Source organism: Vipera ursinii, assembly GCF_947247035.1.
Source record: "Vipera ursinii genome assembly, chromosome: 13".
In the NCBI taxonomy this organism is placed as follows: domain Eukaryota; kingdom Metazoa; phylum Chordata; class Lepidosauria; order Squamata; family Viperidae; genus Vipera; species Vipera ursinii.
The window spans coordinates 18,549,604-18,567,371 of NC_139526.1; the positions used below are offsets into that span (position 1 = coordinate 18,549,604).

At 48.3% G+C, this 17,768-nt stretch overlaps 2 protein-coding genes across 2 annotated transcripts; one reads left to right on the forward strand and one right to left on the reverse strand.

Annotated features, from left to right (window-relative positions):
• The first annotated feature begins 724 nt into the window (after positions 1-724).
• MED9 (mediator complex subunit 9) lies at positions 725-4,683 on the forward strand. Its single transcript, XM_083372470.1, has 2 exons — positions 725-1,119; positions 2,686-4,683. Exons 1-2 carry the CDS (start codon positions 833-835, stop codon positions 2,900-2,902), a joined length of 504 nt encoding a protein of 167 aa, XP_083228596.1. The 5' UTR covers positions 725-832; the 3' UTR covers positions 2,903-4,683.
• A 1,394-nt stretch (positions 4,684-6,077) lies between these two features.
• On the reverse strand, positions 6,078-8,553 carry RASD1 (ras related dexamethasone induced 1; the record flags this gene model as incomplete). The annotated part of the gene is made up of 2 exons (XM_083372474.1): positions 6,078-7,378; positions 8,268-8,553. 2 exons carry the CDS (start codon positions 8,551-8,553, stop codon positions 6,828-6,830), a joined length of 837 nt encoding a protein of 278 aa, XP_083228600.1. The 3' UTR covers positions 6,078-6,827.
• Positions 8,554-17,768: the final 9,215 nt, after the last annotated feature.

The following is a 17,768-nucleotide window of genomic DNA, read 5'->3' on the forward strand; positions in this document are numbered from 1 at the left end:
AGGAGGAGGAGGAAAGGAGAAGAAGAAGAGAGGAAGAAGAGAATGAGGAGGAGGGAAGGAGAACAAGAAGAAGGGAAGAGGAGGAGGAGGAAAGGAGAAGAAGAGAGGAAGAAGAGAATGAGGAGGAGGGAAGGAGAAGGGAAGGAGAAGAAAAGAAAAGAAGAAGTGAAGAAGAGAAGAAGGGAAGAGGAGGAGGAGGGGAAAGGAGAAGAAAAGAAGAAGGGAAGAAGAGAAGAAGGGGAGGAGAAGGGAAGAAGGGAAGAAGGAGAAGGAGAAAGGAGAAGAGAGGAAGAAGAGAATGAGGAGGAGGGAAGGAGAAGGGAAGGAGAAAAGAAAAGAAGAAGTGAAGAAGAGAAGGGGAGGAGGAGGAGGAGGAGGAGGAGGAAAGGAGAAGAGAGGAAGAAGAGAATGAGGAGGAGGGAAGGAGAAGAAAAGAAAAGAAGAAGTGAAGAAGTGAAGAAGAGAAGAAGGGGAGGAGGAGGAGAAGGGAAGAAGGAGAAGGAGAAAGGAAAGAGGGAGGAAAGAGGAGGAGAAGAAAGGAAGGAGGAGGAGGAGCAGGAGGAGGAGCGGGCCGTCGGAGCGCTCCCAGTCCGGCCGCTGCAGGGAAGGCGGCGCAGCGGAGCCGGAGGAGGAGCCGCAACCGGCTGACGTGCAAAAGGGCCGCGGAGGCGCCGCAGCCTTGCCCCCTTGCAGCGCGTCCGGCGTGCATTTGCCGCGACCGGTGCGGGCAGGGCCTCCCGCGCAGGGCGATCCCCGGGAGCGAGCGAGCGCGCAGCGGCCCCGGCCAGGCGCAAAGGCGCCAAGGCGCTGGGAGCGCAGCCGGGCGGAGCGCATGGCCACGCCGGGAGCCGCGGCGCCCGGAGGTCCGCGGGCAGCCCTGGAGGACCCCGGCCCGCCGCCCCCGCCGCCCCCCGGCGGAGCCCAGCCCGCGGGGACCCCCCAGCCCCCGGGAGAGCCGCTGGCCGCCGCCCCCGCGCCGCCTCCCGCGCCCCAGCCTTGCGCGGCGCCCGAGCCCAAGTTCCTGCCGCCCCAGGCGCAGCCCGCGCCCCCCGCCGCCCCGCCCGGCCCGGCCCTGGAGGACCATTCGTTCCTGCCCCTGGTGCACGACGTTATCAAATGGTAAAGGCCCCCGCCGAGCCTCCGGGGACAGGGGCAGTCTACCCGGGAGGGCAGGGATGGAGGAAAGGGCCAGTCCCAGGCTAGGAAGTCTCCCAACGCACCCCGGATTTCAAACAGGAGATGAGGGTCTCCAGCGAGATTGGTGCTTCCCCCCCCCCTTAGATTTCTACCCCTTTGGGATTCGAATCCGATGCGCCCCCCGATTTGGCATCTCTGGCCCAGCTGATGGGGAGCGTCCTGGTGCACCGCTGGCGGGGCCCCAGTTCTTGCCACATCTGGGCAACTAGAGGGGTTCAGAGCTAAACTTAGCCCTGTTCTGAGCTTGCAAAAGCTTTCCCTCGCCATCTTTTCTTGTTTTCATTATTACATTTATAATAATGTTTTTATATGCCACCTATTGCACACACTATCCATGCTGGCTGGGGAATTCTGGGAGTCGAAGTCTGCCCATCTTCCAAGTGGCTGAGGCTGAGCCGCTCAGCGGTGGCCCACAGAGGTCGAACATCTCAGTAACCGAGAACATCCCAAACTGTAAATCAGGACATCAGAACAATGCTAAGGCAAGGCTGGAATAATGAGATGGAGGTGGGCCGCTGAATAGCTCCAGGGCCCAAAGCTAGGATGATCTTGAGGTTGCTCCTAACTGCTGGTGGGAGGGGGGCTGTTGCACATCTGGATGAGGAGGGGCCCTTTGGCCAAGGCCTGTTTTGATCCTCTCAGCTGCCCTCAGCAAAAGGAATCTGGAGCCGTTTCCTCCCTGAGACGCAGAATATTGGTTTTTTTCCTGATGCTTGCTTTGCAAAAGCCTATTTATTAGCCTCTTTGGTTGCCAGCCAGCCACTAATGGAAAATCCCAAATAGAATGTTTTCTTCCAACTACGTGGGAGTTCTTTTCAGGGCAGGAACACAATTCTCTGTTTTCAAAACACGAGGTTTATTTCTGCAATTAGCCACTCTTTCTCTCTGCCTTCCTCCCCAAGGTTGGTTGGTTTATTTATATTTCATACTTCTTAACCAACCATCTCTCCGTGATTTCTTGGGCCATCAGCGTAGGGGCGGCGGGGGTGGGTGGGTTTGAGTAGGAATAATGGGCCACCTTGATTCAGAGAACTTTTTTGGGAGGGTGGGAACCGGTTGGAATTTCTAAACATACCCATTTGGAAAATGATTAAAATGAGGTTTTCCGATGAAAGTCATAGAGAGCCCCAAGGATAGCAAAGTTTGCCTTGCAGCAAGATGGGCGGCAAACCAATTTAATCAACGAATAAATAATAAAGTCCTGTTCGAAGTGACTTGCACGGAATAAAAGGGAAATCAAAGCGAAAGAGAATTAAAATCCAGGATGCTAGATATAGGACTTTTATTTTTAAAAATGCAAGCGTGCAGCCAAGAGCTCACTTCTTTTAAAAAAAAAACCAGAAAAGGTATTTTAAAAAGCATTAAAATTATTTTCCAAAGATGGGACCACTGCACGTTTCCCTTGCGCTTCCTTTCTTGTGTATAAATAGCATTGGCTGTTAGCAGAAGGAATTTATTTTTATTCTCCTTCCCATTTCTTTGTTTTAGCATGGATAAGGACAGCCAGGATGTCCACCAGCTGCTGAACGAGCTGAGGACTAAATTTGTGGAGACCCACAAACTGATCAAAAGCATGCAGGGCATCAGCCGGAGCCCCGAACAGCAGCACCAGCAGCTCCAGCAGCTCCGAGAACAAGTGAAAACCAAGAACAAACTACTGCAGAAATATAAAACTCTGTGCATGTTTGAAGTCCCCAAGGAGTAAAGGGGACATCGCTCTGCAAACAGGACAGTTCCTCTGAAGCGGCGTTTGCCAGACATGGGCACTTTAAGAGGCGTGGACTTCAACTCCCCAGCCCGGCTGGGGAATTCTGGGAGTTGAAGTCCACGCCTCTGAAAGTGACCAAGTTTGAAAAATATTGTGCTAATGTAAGTGGATCTGGTGTGCAATTTGTGAGCCCAATAAGGTGTGATTGTGGAAAACTCACTTGGTTTGTGTGTGTGTGTGTGTGTGTGTGTGTGTGTGTGGAGGGGTTATACCTGTGGGCTGTTTTCTGTGCACCTGGGTGGTAAAGCTATGCGAAAGTGTACCACTTCATCAGAAGGGTGGGTGGGTTCATCTTGCCTATTCCCAGAATTAAAAGTGAGAGAAATTAAAATCCTAGATGTTGCAAAGCCTGGGGTGAATTTTCAGGTTAGCTTTCTACTTGCTAATAAATTGATTCCTTGTCTTCCTGGCTGGGCTTTTCACCCCTTCAGCCCCCCCCCCCCTTCTGTGGAATGAAGTGGTACATTCCAGGTGGAATTGTGCCATAGGGTCTTCGTGTATGGTTGATCTCAGAATTGTTAAAGGGGAAGGGTCCGCTTTGATAAGTGGTAGGGACTATCTGAATCCCGTTTTTCAGCCCCCAGGAAATAATTTTTCTTATGCAGTGAAGCAGCAAGGGAGAAAATGGAAGCAGCATTTAAAATCTTCAGCAAATTAAAAAATAGCTTCATGACTTATGTCTGAGTTTTATTAAACTTATGTGACATCAATCATCAGTTTCCATGGAAGATGTCATTGATGGAGAAAGTCTCCATTTATCCATGTGCGAATGTTGTTTCGATTATTTTTAGCTTGCTTGTTGGGAGCAAATACTCCTTACTCCCTTAATAGCTTTGCTAAAAAAAATAAATGGAGGGGGAGAGATGGTGGTGGATTATATTAATATTCTGGGGTTGCCTGTGCACCCCCCCTCCCCCTCTGACATGGCCTGTAATGCTTAACACTCTCGATTTATTTTACTTACGGTACGTCCTTCTTTGTCAGATTTGCCGGCTGTGTAACCTTTTCGCTTCAAAAATAGCCCCCTTTAAACATGCAGCGTGGATATGTGTGTGGTTTCCCCCCCACAAAATCACTGCTTCATCTCAACTTTGATAGGATGAAAAGATAAAAATCTGATCTCTTGTCTGTTTAAGGCTGATCTGGGATTATCTTAATCTTCTTGCTCACCCTTCTTTTCAATCCTGATCCTTAGCCATGTCATTTTTTTTCCTTCTTATTTTTTTCAAATCATGTTATTTTTTCTTCTTTGTTTTTCTTCTTCCTTTATTGTGTGTAAGAATGTTGATTCTTTCCCTCCTGATACATTAGGACAGTTAGTATTAATTAAAGCGACACTGAGTGACGTTATTGCTTCTGTAATTAAAGTTATTTCTGGTCTGTGAAAGTCAATAATAAAATAACTTGCAATTTCAAAGAATTGAACACAGTTTGGGCATTACGTGTTTTTGAAACTTGGCGACTTTAAGATGGGTGATCTTCCTTCCTTCCTTCCTTCCTTCCTTCCTTCCTTCCTTCCTTCCTTCCTTCCTTCCTTCCTTCCTTCCTTCCTTCCTTCCTTTCCTTTCCTTTCCTTTCCTTTCCTTTCCTTTCCTTTCTCTTTCCTGCCCATCTCACTATCCAAAGCCACTCTTTGGAGGGGAATCTTTGCAACTGCCCTCGAAAAGAAATTCTTAAGAGAGCCAAAGGTGGCATCTCTGGAGCTGCTGCTTGCCCGGCTTCAGGTGTGTGAATCAGCGTCTTGGCCTCATTCCAACATCCCGTGAGATGAAAGTTTATTGTTTTTTTTTCTACTCCAGACCACAAGTGCGATAAAAGGCAATGAAGGGGAGGGTTGGGCTGAGCGCACCCAAGGGGTCACCAAGGTCTGGATTCCTGCCGTTCATCTTTGGTTTATTTAATGCTCCCTGGCACAGTAGGGCAGCCTTGTTGACTTTGCAATGCCTGGAAAATTTCCACTGGGCACAGCATGCCCTTGGTATTTACCACCGTGTGGCAGACTGATGCCAGAGGAGACGCATGGAAACTGGGAAGAGGATAATTATCTCACCCCCTTTCATTTAACTTCATGCCATTTTCCATTCTTCCAATGACTTCATCTCTCTTCTCTGAACTGTCTTCCATCAGTTATTTTAAGAGCCCACCAACCTCTACCTTATTATTATTAATAGTTGTAGTAATGGTTATAGTTACTGCACATCATCTCCAATGCCCCTATTAGAAATGCAGACGTTTGTTTATCCCATCAGCATTCACAGCTTGGAAAACTGAGGCCAGGCATTAGGAGGGCAGTTATAATGTCTGGGTTTGTAGACCATCTTTTCTCCAGAGCTCAGCCAGCCCAGCCCGTCTGCTATTTTCTCCCATTGCAAGGGTCTGGGGAGGAAGGCAAGTCTTAAAGATAGAAGGGGGATTTGAACCCTGGTCTCCTGGAAGTTACCTTTGCAGGCGGTCTTAGTTCTTGAGAAGCAGGATCTGAAAGTGATTTAGATGAGGACCAGGATGGGAAAAGAGGGCAGTCAAGAATCAGTCAAGTTCCTCAAGTCTTTTGAGAAGAAACATAAAGACTGGTAGAACTGTGATCTGCTTGGAAAGCGGGTCATTTGTTGAGAAGATGAGTCCTGTGTGGAAAAACGCAGAGGAACCTCTTCATGGGATTCACGCTGGCTGGAAATTCTGTGAATTGAAGCCCACACAACTTCAGGTTGTTAAATTTGGGTGTCGTGGTCTCATATATGTCTTTCAAGAGGTCTCCCTTGGCTTCTGTGAGGACTTCCTTTTACCTCTACAGCTTCGTAAGATTGGCCAGGCTGAATAAAAGGCTGGCTCATAGTCCCCCAGGGGTCTCCAAGGCTAAGGGTGGCTTTGGACATGGGTCTCCACAATCCTAGTTCAGCACTGCTGGTTACACCTTCTTAACATCTCCAGCTTCAGTCGGGCATCTTCAAGACACCAGCCACAGTTGCTGTGGTGGGACCTCAGGAAACCTGCTGCATAGACCTGTCACCCAACCCCGAAAACTCAACACTGTCTAACAGATACCTGTGCCAATATACCCCTCCCAATCTCCCTCACCCCATCAAAGACGTCAGTACCAAAGTTGTTTTTTTTCAAGTTTTATTTCATAGAAAAAACCTCACCCAAATATATCAAAGAACAGTGTCAACCATTGTAAAAACAAGATGTCAATCTTGACAATCAACCTGATAAATCTACATATGTATATAAAGTGCCTGTTGGCTTTAATGCAATGCGGTTGTAGGTTGGTTTGCTTGTTTGTCAACAAACGTCCGTGAAAAAGGAGGAGGGCTGTAAACAGGATCGCTTTCCCAGCAGCTTCCCCACCAGTCTCCCCTCCTTCTGTGCGCCCACACAATGGGGGTGAAAGGAAAGAAGAGGACAAGACGTGGACTATTTTCAGCAGCAGTAGCAGCAAATTAAAACTTTTCAACATGCTCAGAGGCAGCACACCAAAAGCATCACGGACACAGCCATGAGAAAGTTCAGCTACCGGCTGCTTCCCGTGCAACCAAATCCCCCCTCCCATTTCCCCCCAGTCTTTTGACCACAAACATAGTCGGAGGGCCTTCACAGAAGGTCTCCTTCCCACCACTGAGTCTGCAATGTCTTTTCTCCAGTCTCGGGTCCTGGCTGGACGGTCCAGCCTCGCCTCCAACTCCTGCTGAAAGGAAAATAGCCAAGGGGACTTGATGGCAGAAAATTCCCCGTGGAGATTGAGGAGGCCCCATGTTCCACAGCCCGAGGCTTGCGTGCCCCCCAGACGGGCTGGCAGAGTTTGGCTGCCCAAGAGCTTCTTGGTCCCCCTTGGTCAGGAAGGTCCAAAGACCAGAGAGAAGAGCCTTTAGCTGATCACACAGCGTTCTTTGTCCTTAGCCTGTCCGCCACGGATGGCCTTCTCCCGGATGTACATGAGGTCACTGTGGACACTGGGCCTGCGAGCAAAGGGGGCCACGATGCCGTAGGCATCCCCGGTCCCTTCCCCAGAGCTGTCCTTCAGGAGTTTTCTCCCCTTGAGAGTCTTCTTGTGCAACAGGTCACAGTACTGCAAGGAGACTTTGCGGTGCAAATCTGGGCTCATTTCGTTGGGCAGTTTGGCCATGGTGAAGAGCGCCTGGAACATCTGGTCCAAACTGCTGTTCTTCTTGGCAGAGATCTCAAAATAGGGACACTTTTTTGAGTCCTGGCACAAGAGTTGCTCGATTTCTCGGGGTTCCACTTCCCGGTAGAAGTCCCGGTCACCTTTGTTCCCGCAAATAACCAGAGGAACCTCAATGTTCTCCTTGGTCTTATTTTTCAGGCAAGACTTGGTTTCCAGGATCTGCTGCTTCAGACGCTGGACTTCCTCAAAGGAGTCCCTGTTGTCCAGGCTGAAGACAAGGATGAAGACGTCTCCTGCAGGAGAAGGAGAAGAGAGGAAGAGGGTTAGGAGCTAAGGTTCAAAACTTCACTACTGGATGCATGCAGTGCTAGGGAAAGAACAGCAATAAACAAGAGGAATACAATATGTATTCCAGAACTAAATGTAACTTTCCTGGCAATGCTTAAAATAATGGATGCAAGGAGTGGAGAGAGAATCAGAACATATATGTGTGTGTGTGTGTGTGTGTGTTTGTATGTATATGTATGTGTGTATATATATATATATATATGTGTGTGTGTGTGTGTGTGTGTGTGTGTGTGTGTGTTCTACCTATTATAAATATATATTATAAATTAAATCCTAACCTCAATTTTATATAGGTAGAAAAGATTATATATATATATATATATATATATAAGTGCCTTTTGTTTTCCTTCTTTACAACTCCGGAATTACCCGATTGCCAAAGGCGCTTCAGTGAAGCTCCTTATCAATAGGTTGTAAAGCCGAGACTGAAAGCTCAGATTCATAAAGTTTCGACTTGCAAGATTTTGAGGGACTGTGGCTGCCGGAGCGGGGATCTCGACTTATCTCTCCCCCATTAAACTTGCTGCAGCCGTTTCAAAGAGAGACGGAGCACAGAACAGAACCGGGAAATATCCGGTGTAATCTTTTATTTTTATCTGTAGTGAATAGATTTTCCTTCCTCTACTTCCCCTCGTCCCGTCCCTGACTCCAACCAGACTCCCCCTCTTCCATCTCTTTCTCTCTCCCTCTCTCCCTCTCTCCCTCTCTCCCTCCCTCCCTCTCTCTCTCTCTCTCTCTCTCTCTCCCTCTCTCTCCCTCTCCCAAAGGACAGCGCCTTCCCCGGACTGCCTCCGGCCCTCGATCCCCGCGCAGAGACAGAGATGCGCGTCTCACCGGTTAGGATGGAGAGGCGCCGCATGGCCGGGAAGGGGTGGTTGCCGGACGTGTCCAGGATGTCCAGCTGGTAGACCTCCCCGCGGATGCTGTAGAGCTTGCGGTGGAAGTCCTCGATGGTGGGCGTGTACTGGTCCTCGAAGCGGCCGCTGAGGAAGCGCGAGACGATGGCCGTCTTGCCCACCTTGGACGAGCCAAGCACCACCATCCGGTAGCAGTTCTTGGCCGGGATCTTGAACTCCACCTCGCCGGGACCCATCTTCTTGATCATCTCCGCCAGGCGCATCGGAAGGATCGGCGCAGCAGGGCAGGCGCAAGAGCGCGCGCTAAGAGCTGGCGAGGCGGAGGCTGCGGAGGGGATGCGCGCAAGCGAGGCGGGTCAGCTCGACTCTGCCAGTCCCGGGCGCCGCGCCCACCTTTATAGCGGCCGCGGAGCCGCCGCCCCCTCGGAGGCGGCGCAGAACAGCCAGCGGGGGCCGGCTTGCGCCGCTTGCCCGCCCTGCTCGGAGCGCAGAGCTGGCCGACCAGTCGCTCCTTGGGCGCTCGCCGGCGCTGGGGTCTCCGGGGGCGGGCAGGACCTAGCCCGATCCCTTGGGACTCTTTGTGGGGAGCTGGGCCGGCTGCGAGCGCCTCAAAAGTTTGCCATTTTGGGGCGACGCCCCAGAGCGCGCGATCTTTCGGCGCTCAATAAGGCAGCCTCCTCTGCCTCACTCGCCCACCCCCACCCCCCCATGGCCCACGGGCGGCGAGTGGGAGTTGTAGTCCCGCTGTTGGGAGGGCGCCAAGTTGGGGGGGAAAGGTGCTTGGAGAGAAACGGGGTGAGCCTCCGCGGTCTGAATGGAGCGCAAGAGGGGGGTTGGGGAGCGGGAGGGGGGCGAGTGGCTGCAGCCTCGATCCTCTTCCAAAGAAGCGCCTTTTGGTCCTCACTCTCTCACTCATCCGAATCCTTGGTCGAAGCGAGAAGGACTCGATCCGCCGCGCGCTTTCAAGCCAGGAGAGGCGTGGAAACAACAAGAAAGACCACGGAAGAAATGGGACTAGAGGAGGGTCTTCGCTCCGAACTGGGTGGGGGTCTTCCATTTAAAGGGGGGGAGAATGGAGAAAAGGAGACAGTGAGGCAAGCATATCTTTTTCTGAAAGTCGGGTGGCTTGCAGGAAACCGCATCTAAGGTCACTTTCTCCCGCTCCAAGATCCAAACCATCTGGGTTCCTTGGAGGTGGGAGGACGAGTCTCCAGAAGGAAGAAATATAGAGAGGGGGGGGTCTTATCGGGAGAAACCTCAGTCCTTGCAGGAGGAACGTGGTTTCTTTCTCTCTGCAGGAGCCGCAACAGATCCAAGGTTTCATTACCAAGGAATGTTGACTTCCCTCTCCGCAGGATAATAGCTTTTGGGACTCTTGGCCTCTAGAAAGTTCTATTGGGATTTCTTTCCTGGGTTGGGGGGGTGAGAGGGGGAAGGCTGGTCTTGCCACACTCAGAAGAAAAGCAAAGGGTGTCCGGGGCCTGCCTGCAGTGTATGGTCCGAGAGTTTCTGATTTTGAATTCCCAGGAATAGATGATCAATAGACTGTTTATTATAAACTGTCTGCATCAGTGCACAGATAAAATGAAAGCCAGTTTGGTTTAGTGGTTAAGGGGCAGGCTGGAAACTAGGAGATTAAGAGTTCTAGTTCTGCCTTAGGCAATGAAAGCCAGCTGGGTGACCTTGGGCCAGTCCCTCTCTCTCAGCCGAACCCACCTCACAGGGATGTTGTGGGGAAAATAGGAAAGGGAAGGAGTATTAAGTATGTTCGCCAATTTGAGTTACTTACAAAAATAATAAATTGTTAAAAAAATCTTCTAAAAAAATACGCGATTGAATCCTGATCTTTGTCATTTACAGTTAAAGGCACTATTTACAAATGTGTTCACTGAATTCTTAGCAAATCTACCATGCAAATGTCTCTACTCTTATCCCCGGCTAGCTGTTGCTCAATTATCTTATTTTTTGCAAGATAAAGACACCCACATAAGTGCTCCCTGCAAATGCATCACGTGGTCAATTCATTTCCAAATGCACACACTGACGCAACCTTCTGGGGTTCCCTGCCTCATCTCCCCACTGTTTGTGGCCAAGAACTGGCGCCCCCAAACAGCTCAGACTCTCCTGCCTTGGCAAGTTCCAGAGAGCCAGGGTGCCTTGGCACAGTCCTCCTCCTCCTCCTCCTCGCCATAGCAATAAACGGGGTTTCTTGCCTTTGAGGGAGGGAAATAGTGAGCCATGCCTCTGAATTGGCAGCAGTGGAGAATAAAGTTAATTTTTAAGCCGTGATAGAGAGGATCTCTTCCATGCCGCCCTATGAAATGGGATTGCATCAGGAGAGAGCTGGCCAGGAGTGAGATACAGAAAGTGGGGATTTCTTTAAAGCAGGAGTGTCCAACCTTGGTAACTTTAAGCCCTAAACTTAATCTCCAAGGTCCCTCCCAACTCGGTTGTCCTGTTATGCTGTCTACTTGTCTATGTGACTCAAGATGCAAACCTTAAAAATCATTTTTATGCTCATGTGAACGAAAGGCTTGAGAAGCAGTGGTCCAGTATTTGAGGGGATGCCCCAAAGAAGGGGGGGGGGGGTCAGCCCATTCTCCAAAGCACCAGAAGGCCGGACAAGAAGCAACGGGTGGAAAGTAATCAAAGAGAGAATCAACCTAGAACTAAGGAGAAATTTCCTGACGGTGAGAACAATCGATCTGTGGAACCACTTCTCTTCAGAAGTTGTGGGTGGAGGTCTTCAAGAAGAGATTGGACAGACGTTTTTCCAGAATGGTGTAAGGTCACCTGCTTAAGTAGGGGGTTGGACTAGAAGACCTCCAAGGTCTCTTGCAACCCTTGTTATTCTATTAAACCAGATGGCATCGCGGCAGAATGACTCCTCCAGCCATTTTCCTCTCCTGCCACTACGGGGCGCCAGAGCGCCCTGCAGGCTTTCTCCAGAAGTTTTATAAACTTTTTTTTTGCAAGTTTTGGGGAGCAGGGAACTTTGATGCAGCCCTTTCATGACCCTTCCCCAGCTGGAGGTGATTTTACGCATCCCTTGCTGGCCCCAAAGTTTGGGCTTTGCATGCATCTGGGAGAGAAAAAGGACCGAAAATAGCCACACCCTTATCCGGAGAGAAAGAGAGGTATTGATGTGCACCCCGTCCAGCAAATAAGAAACACGGCAGTGTGGGAAATAGGCAGCTGTCTTCGGAACAGCAAAGGCCAGGAATGGAGGAACACGGCAAGGTGCAGAAATGACAGGGGCCCTTTGACCTCGGGTGAAAATTGATGGAAAATTAATTTTCTCCAGCCAGAATTTTAGACCCAGGAGCTTTGTTTTCTTCAGGCAATTCAAACAGGGAAGGTAGTTTATGAGCTAACTATAAAAGCCACCCAGAGGATACCCCCCCCACCCAATCCATAAACAACTTGTGGGTAGCAATTGTTAGCAGCAACAACCATGGAGAACCGTTATTCCTTTAGGCACAAATTAAGCCATTGATTACTATTCTATCCTTAAATGACCTGGACTGTTGATATATCACTATGTTGGTGTGTACGGCTGTGTTTTTGTGCATTTGTGTGTGTTAAAAATAACCAGCTCCTCTGAGAATAGCTGGCATCTGGCAACGTTTGTTCTCGTCCATGAGACTGCTCCATCAATAATTTTAATTTAATTTTAATTTAATAACATTTATATACCGCCCTTCTCCCTGAGGACTCAGGGCGGTTCACAGGGCAGAATAAAATAGTGAATACAAACATTAAAAAAGATTAAACAAGTTGCCCTAATTAAAACAGTATAAATACAACACTAAAAACCCCCAGAAAAGTTAAAAAACAAAAATAAAATAACCCCAACACTCCCCCTCAGGCTAGGCCGGCTTGTACAAACAGAAATGTCTTAAGATCGCGACGAAAGGAGCGAAGATCGGGCGCCATCCGGAGCTCAACCGGTAGCTGATTCCACAGCTCCGGAGCGCCCACAGAGAAGGATCTCCCCCTGGGGGCCACCAATCGACATTCTCTGATCGGTGGCACCCTGAGGAGGCCCTCTCTGTGGGAACGCACAGGGCGCAGGGAGCTTGATGCCGGCAGCAGATGTTCCCTGAGGTACTCCGGCCCCATGCCATGGAGTGCTTTAAATACCGTTACCAGTACCTTGAATCTCACCCGGAAGACAACTGGCAACCAATGCAGCTCACGGAGCAGAGGCGTAACGTGGGAGTATCGGGAGACTCCCAACACCACTCTCGCGGCTGCATTCTGTACCAGTTGGAGCTTCCGAGTAGTCCTCAAGGGCAGCCCCATGTAGAGAGCGTTGCAGTAGTCCAGACGAGAGGACACGAGCGCATGAGTGACCGTGCACAAATCGTCCCGGCTAAGATAGGGCCGCAACTGACGCACCAGGCGAACCTGTGCGAAGGCCCCCCTAGTCACGGCTCCTATATGGTCTTCCAAAGTGAGCCGTGAATCTAGGAGGACCCCCAAGTTGCGAGCCCTATCTACGGGGGGTAATAGTTCACCCCCCATAACTAGAGGTGGAATGTCCGAATAAACCCGGGACGAAGGTATGCAAAGCCACTCAGTCTTGTCGGGGTTGAGCTGGAGTCTGTTCCTCCCCATCCAGACCCGAACCGCCTCCAGGCAACGGGACATCACGTTGAGGGCATCACTGGGGTGGTTTGGGGTCGAAAAGAAAAGTTGGGTATCATCAGCGTACTGATGGTACCCAACTCCAAAGCCACGAATGATCTCACCCAGCGGCTTCATGTAGATGTTGAACAGGAGAGGCGAGAGGACCGACCCCTGAGGAACTCCACAAATGAGAGACCTCGCGGTCGACCTCTGCCCCCCTGCCAACACCGACTGCGAACGTCCCAAGAGATAGGAGGAGAACCACTGTAAAACTGTGCCTCCCACTCCCAATCCCCTGAGACGCCGCAGCAAGATACCATGGTCGATGGTATCGAAAGCCGCCGAGAGGTCTAATAGGACTAGGACAGAGGAATGCCCCCTGTCCCGAGCCCTCCAGAGATCATTCAATAGTCGGAGAAGATTGAGGAGAGGGGAGCTCTGACAAGCTTTGGGGTGCTGAATAAGCAGAAGGGAAGCAGGAGCCACAGAAGGTTCTGGAAGAAACCAGAACAAGCCTTCAAAGAACCTCATGTCCGTAATTATCCATTAAGTTCACCTTGGGGACCCTGAAGGGGGTTGTGTTTGGCACACTCAGGGTAAGGGGTCCCCAAGAAAAGAAGTTCAAGCAGTGGAGATGGAGATGGATGGAGTCCATGGGTCTTCCTAGGCCCTGGACTGATGGGTTAACTTTGCCCCTTGATTACTTGACATGAATTCCAGACCCTCTGAAGGTGCAGTCTCTGATTCCCATAACTCAAACCATTTTTTTTAAAAAAAATTGACTCTCAGATGGCCGGATGGAGTCTTAGAAAATCATCTAGGCTTTCTTTAAAAACTTGGCATCTGCCACAGGGTCACGTTGTGCTGTCCAGGGTCCTGAAGTCCATCCACTTCTGTCCCTCTAAATCAGAGTTGTCCAAGTTTGGCGACTTTAAGACTTGTGGACCTCAATTCCCAGAATTGTGCTGGCTGGGGAATTCTGGGAGTGGAAGTCCATAGGTCTTAAAGTTGTCAAGCTTTGACACCTTTGCTCTAGGTGACCCTGTGAACTTCTAAAATTCAGTTTCCCAGGCTCCCCCTCCCTCCGAAGGCAGCGTGTTTTATTTATTTATTTATTTATTTATTTATTTATTTATTTATTTATTTATTTATTTATTTATTTGATTTGTATACCGCCCTTCTCCCTAAGGACTCAGGGCGGTGAACAGTGACATAAATGTCAAAATGCACAAATACAGAAAATTGAAAATAAATTAAGCCCTACTGCCCAAATGTAGAAGATAAATTAAAACCACAATTAAAATTAAACCCCTCAGACCAGACCGGTTAAATATTGCCTTTTTTCTAACTAGCTGGGGAAGTCATCCTTTCTTCTCAACAGGAGAGAAAGCAATATTTTTCTCACATAGGCCGAAGACTATAACTTCTAAGGTCAATTATCACTTTTCCTGGCTCTGGGGGTTTTAGGAGATTATTCTTTATTGGATCTCTTCCCACCAAGATCACCCCCGCCCCCTTTGCCCGACTTTCTTGTTTCTCCACACCTGCCATGGGAGCCTCTGATTCATTCAGTCCACAATATTTCCATTTCCATTTCCATTTAGCATGTTCAGAATTATGCCTTAGATTGGCATCGAGAATAAAAAGCCTTTCCAGTCAGCTGAGCCCCAGGGGGTCTGCTTTTGTACAAATCAACAATGTATCCTATATTATTTTCTGATGTTCCTGGTGGCGCTTTGTTCTTTCGACACCATCAGGGATTTGCCACAACAAGAAAATAAGCATTTTCTGGCAGTTCAGAAGATATCTTTCTCAGAAATTATCTGGCCGGTTTTCCTGTCTAACTGAAAGATCTTTGTCACTTGTTCCTTTTAAGAAGAGCCCGAAGCGCAGAAATCCAACAGGTAATGTTTTCCCTGGCAATTTCATTTGAAATCCAGTCTGGAATAAAAAGGTATAAATCAGATACAATCTGGTCCCTTGGTTAAACAAAGAAGAGAGTTTCTAAGAATTGCGTATGGTAAAACAGGTGTCATTATTTGGCGTGTTTTGTTCGGAAAATGTGCTTCTCAGAAAGTTAAAAAAATAAAAAACATATATTAAAAAAAGGTAAAGAAAACGTCTCTCTCTGTCTTTTACAGATTGTGTTCCTTCAGCACAATTAACCAGGTTGGTGAAAGACCTAACAGCCAGAATTGCAAAATAAACAAAGGTGGGAAAACACTAATAATCTTGCTTTTAATTTCCTTTTTTTTTTTCCTAGCCTAGCATGTTGTGGCAATCCAGCTCACTGGTTAGGCTGTGACTCAGAGCATTATACAAACCGAGAGAGCGATTAAATCCACCTCGAAAGTGTTGAATGAACCAAGTCCACACCTTAGAATTATATTTTTTCCCCTGCTGAATTAAATAGGTGGTAGCAATCAAATAAGAGAATGGGGTTTCTTTCTGCAGCATCAAGTTAAATTAAGGAATTTGGTGCCATCCTGGCCAGCAGTTTTGAAGGAAACTGGACAAATTCAGTGATGCTGTTCCTGATGGTTTTTGGAGTCCATATCTGAGGAGAATGTTGGTTTATGATGATCCACATCCATGGTAGCTAAAATGGCATTATTTATTTTATTTTTATTTTAATTCCATTTATATCCCGCCCTTCTCCGAAGACTCAGGGCGGCTTACAAGCTTAGCAGTAGCCTTCATTCTATGTATATGCCTGCTTATTAGGGCTTTCACACACACACCCCCAAGCGGCATTATTACAAAGTCAGCATTGAGAATGTCAATGGGTTTCAGTCTTGTGGGGAAGTCTGTGGTGTCTCTTACACGGCTGGGAGTCCTAAGGACACAAAATCTGTAGGTTATTCGTCCATCTTAAAGTCCATATGAATGAACATTTCTCAATGAAATTGAATCTACTCATGTATTTAGCAGACGCATTGAAGATTAATCTTCAATGGCCATTGAAGATTATGATGATGTTGAGCACTGGAACTTGTATCTTCTCATTTCTCCCAGGGATATGACCTTCCAGCCTATTTTCTTTTTGATAGAAATATCTGGAAAAGAATGACCCTCTTCCATCTCATTGTCCAAAAAGGGGCCAGCCAACCTATCAAAGCATCTTGACTTTGGCCTCAAGGGGACTTCAGATGAAATGATCGGTGGTAGCAAATGCATACAGTACAAAGTCAACACAACCACTTTGCTAACACTTCAGATCTAATTCTGGGTCAAGTGTACAGCCTGTGAATTCCTGAACTGCAGTAGCATTTTTCTTTCTTTCTTTCTTTCTTTCTTTCTTTCTTTCTTTCATTCTTTCTTTCTCTCCTCCCAGCCTTGATGAAGTACCTTTGTAGCCTCCTGAAGCTGAAGTCAAGGAAAACTGAGAAAAGAGAGAAACATGACTTGTAAATATTTCTCCTTCACAAGTCACAAACAAAGGCAGCCTTGTCAAATGCTTGCTGACGTTTTCACAGAGCCAGTTGCTACAAGCTGAGGAGTTCACAGCATCTTCTGAAATATGAGTTATTCCTTTGAGGTAGTCAACAAAGTGGACCAAAACAATGACACACCTGCCTTGAAGCTGCTTTTTGACACAAGCACTCTAATGCAGCGGTCTCCAAGCTTGGCAAGTTTAAGACTCTTGGACAAGTTGAAGTCCACAAGTCTTAAACCTGCCCAGGTTTGAGGCTCCTACTTTAATGGTAGGACAACCAGCTCCACCAGTCATTTTAACCCGCTGGGTTGGACAAGAAGAGCAGGGATCATGCAAAAGAGGCAGCATTAGTGTTTCATATAGTGGGCAACCAGGTGGATGAAAACGAGAATTTTCTTCTCTGGGCACTTTCTACTTTATTTCTGCATTCCTCTGAACTGGCATTCAGAGGTAGACTGCCTATGGATATGGAGGATTCATACAGCCCGAACAGTGCTAGCGGTAGGTAAATTTATTGTGCAGTTGCCCTGTTCTGCACAAAGAATTTTACAAGGTTCCAGAGTCCGTGGCATTCTCTCACTTTCTCCTGGGGTTTACCCACAAGCGTTCTCTTCCAACTATTTTTTTTCTTCTACAAATACGGAGACTGGGAGAGCCTTTGGGAAGCTCTCAGAAAGGGCTGGGTTTGCATCTGGCCAAGAAAAGAGCTGAAGAAAGGCAGACAACACCCGATGGGGTTTTTTCCGTGTTTTAACTGCCCAATGAAATTAGCGCCCGATTCTCTTCTCATTAGGCGAGCCATTATGCCCCAGCTCTAACCCGCTCAATCTGCAGAGTTTGGGCGTGTCACATGGGCAGGAATCAATAGCCTTGAGTTTTTCATTTCCTTGCCAAGAAGAGTAAACAGGATGAGGCCCCCTCATTAACACCTGCTGAGCAAGGAGACTGGCAAAGAGTTCAACGTCCTCTTAAACCATTGAGAAGGCCAAACCAGGACACGGGTGTTTCCTCTAACTTGGTCCCTTATGCGGACTTCAACGCCCAGAATTCCCCAGCTGCCAACAGGTAGTCCTCGTTGAGCAGCTGCCTCATTTAGTGACCGCTAACACTGCAACCAGTTCTCACACTTACAACCTCAGCAGGTCTGCAAAGCAAAGGAAAGCCGAAGGAAGATTGTAAGCACAACCGTGGTTTCACTTAGCGACCGCTTTGCTTGATGACAGAATTGCCGCTCCCAGGGGAGGTCACTAAATGAAGACTGCCTGTGAAGAAACAGCCAAGAAAAAGGCAGTGTGTCCAAATGGGTGCCTTTTCTCCCATCTATTCCCCTAATAAATTAATTAAAGCGCAGTAATTTATCTGCTCGCTTCCAGAAGTTCTGGCTGCTCCATGACTGGAGGTTTTGACAAA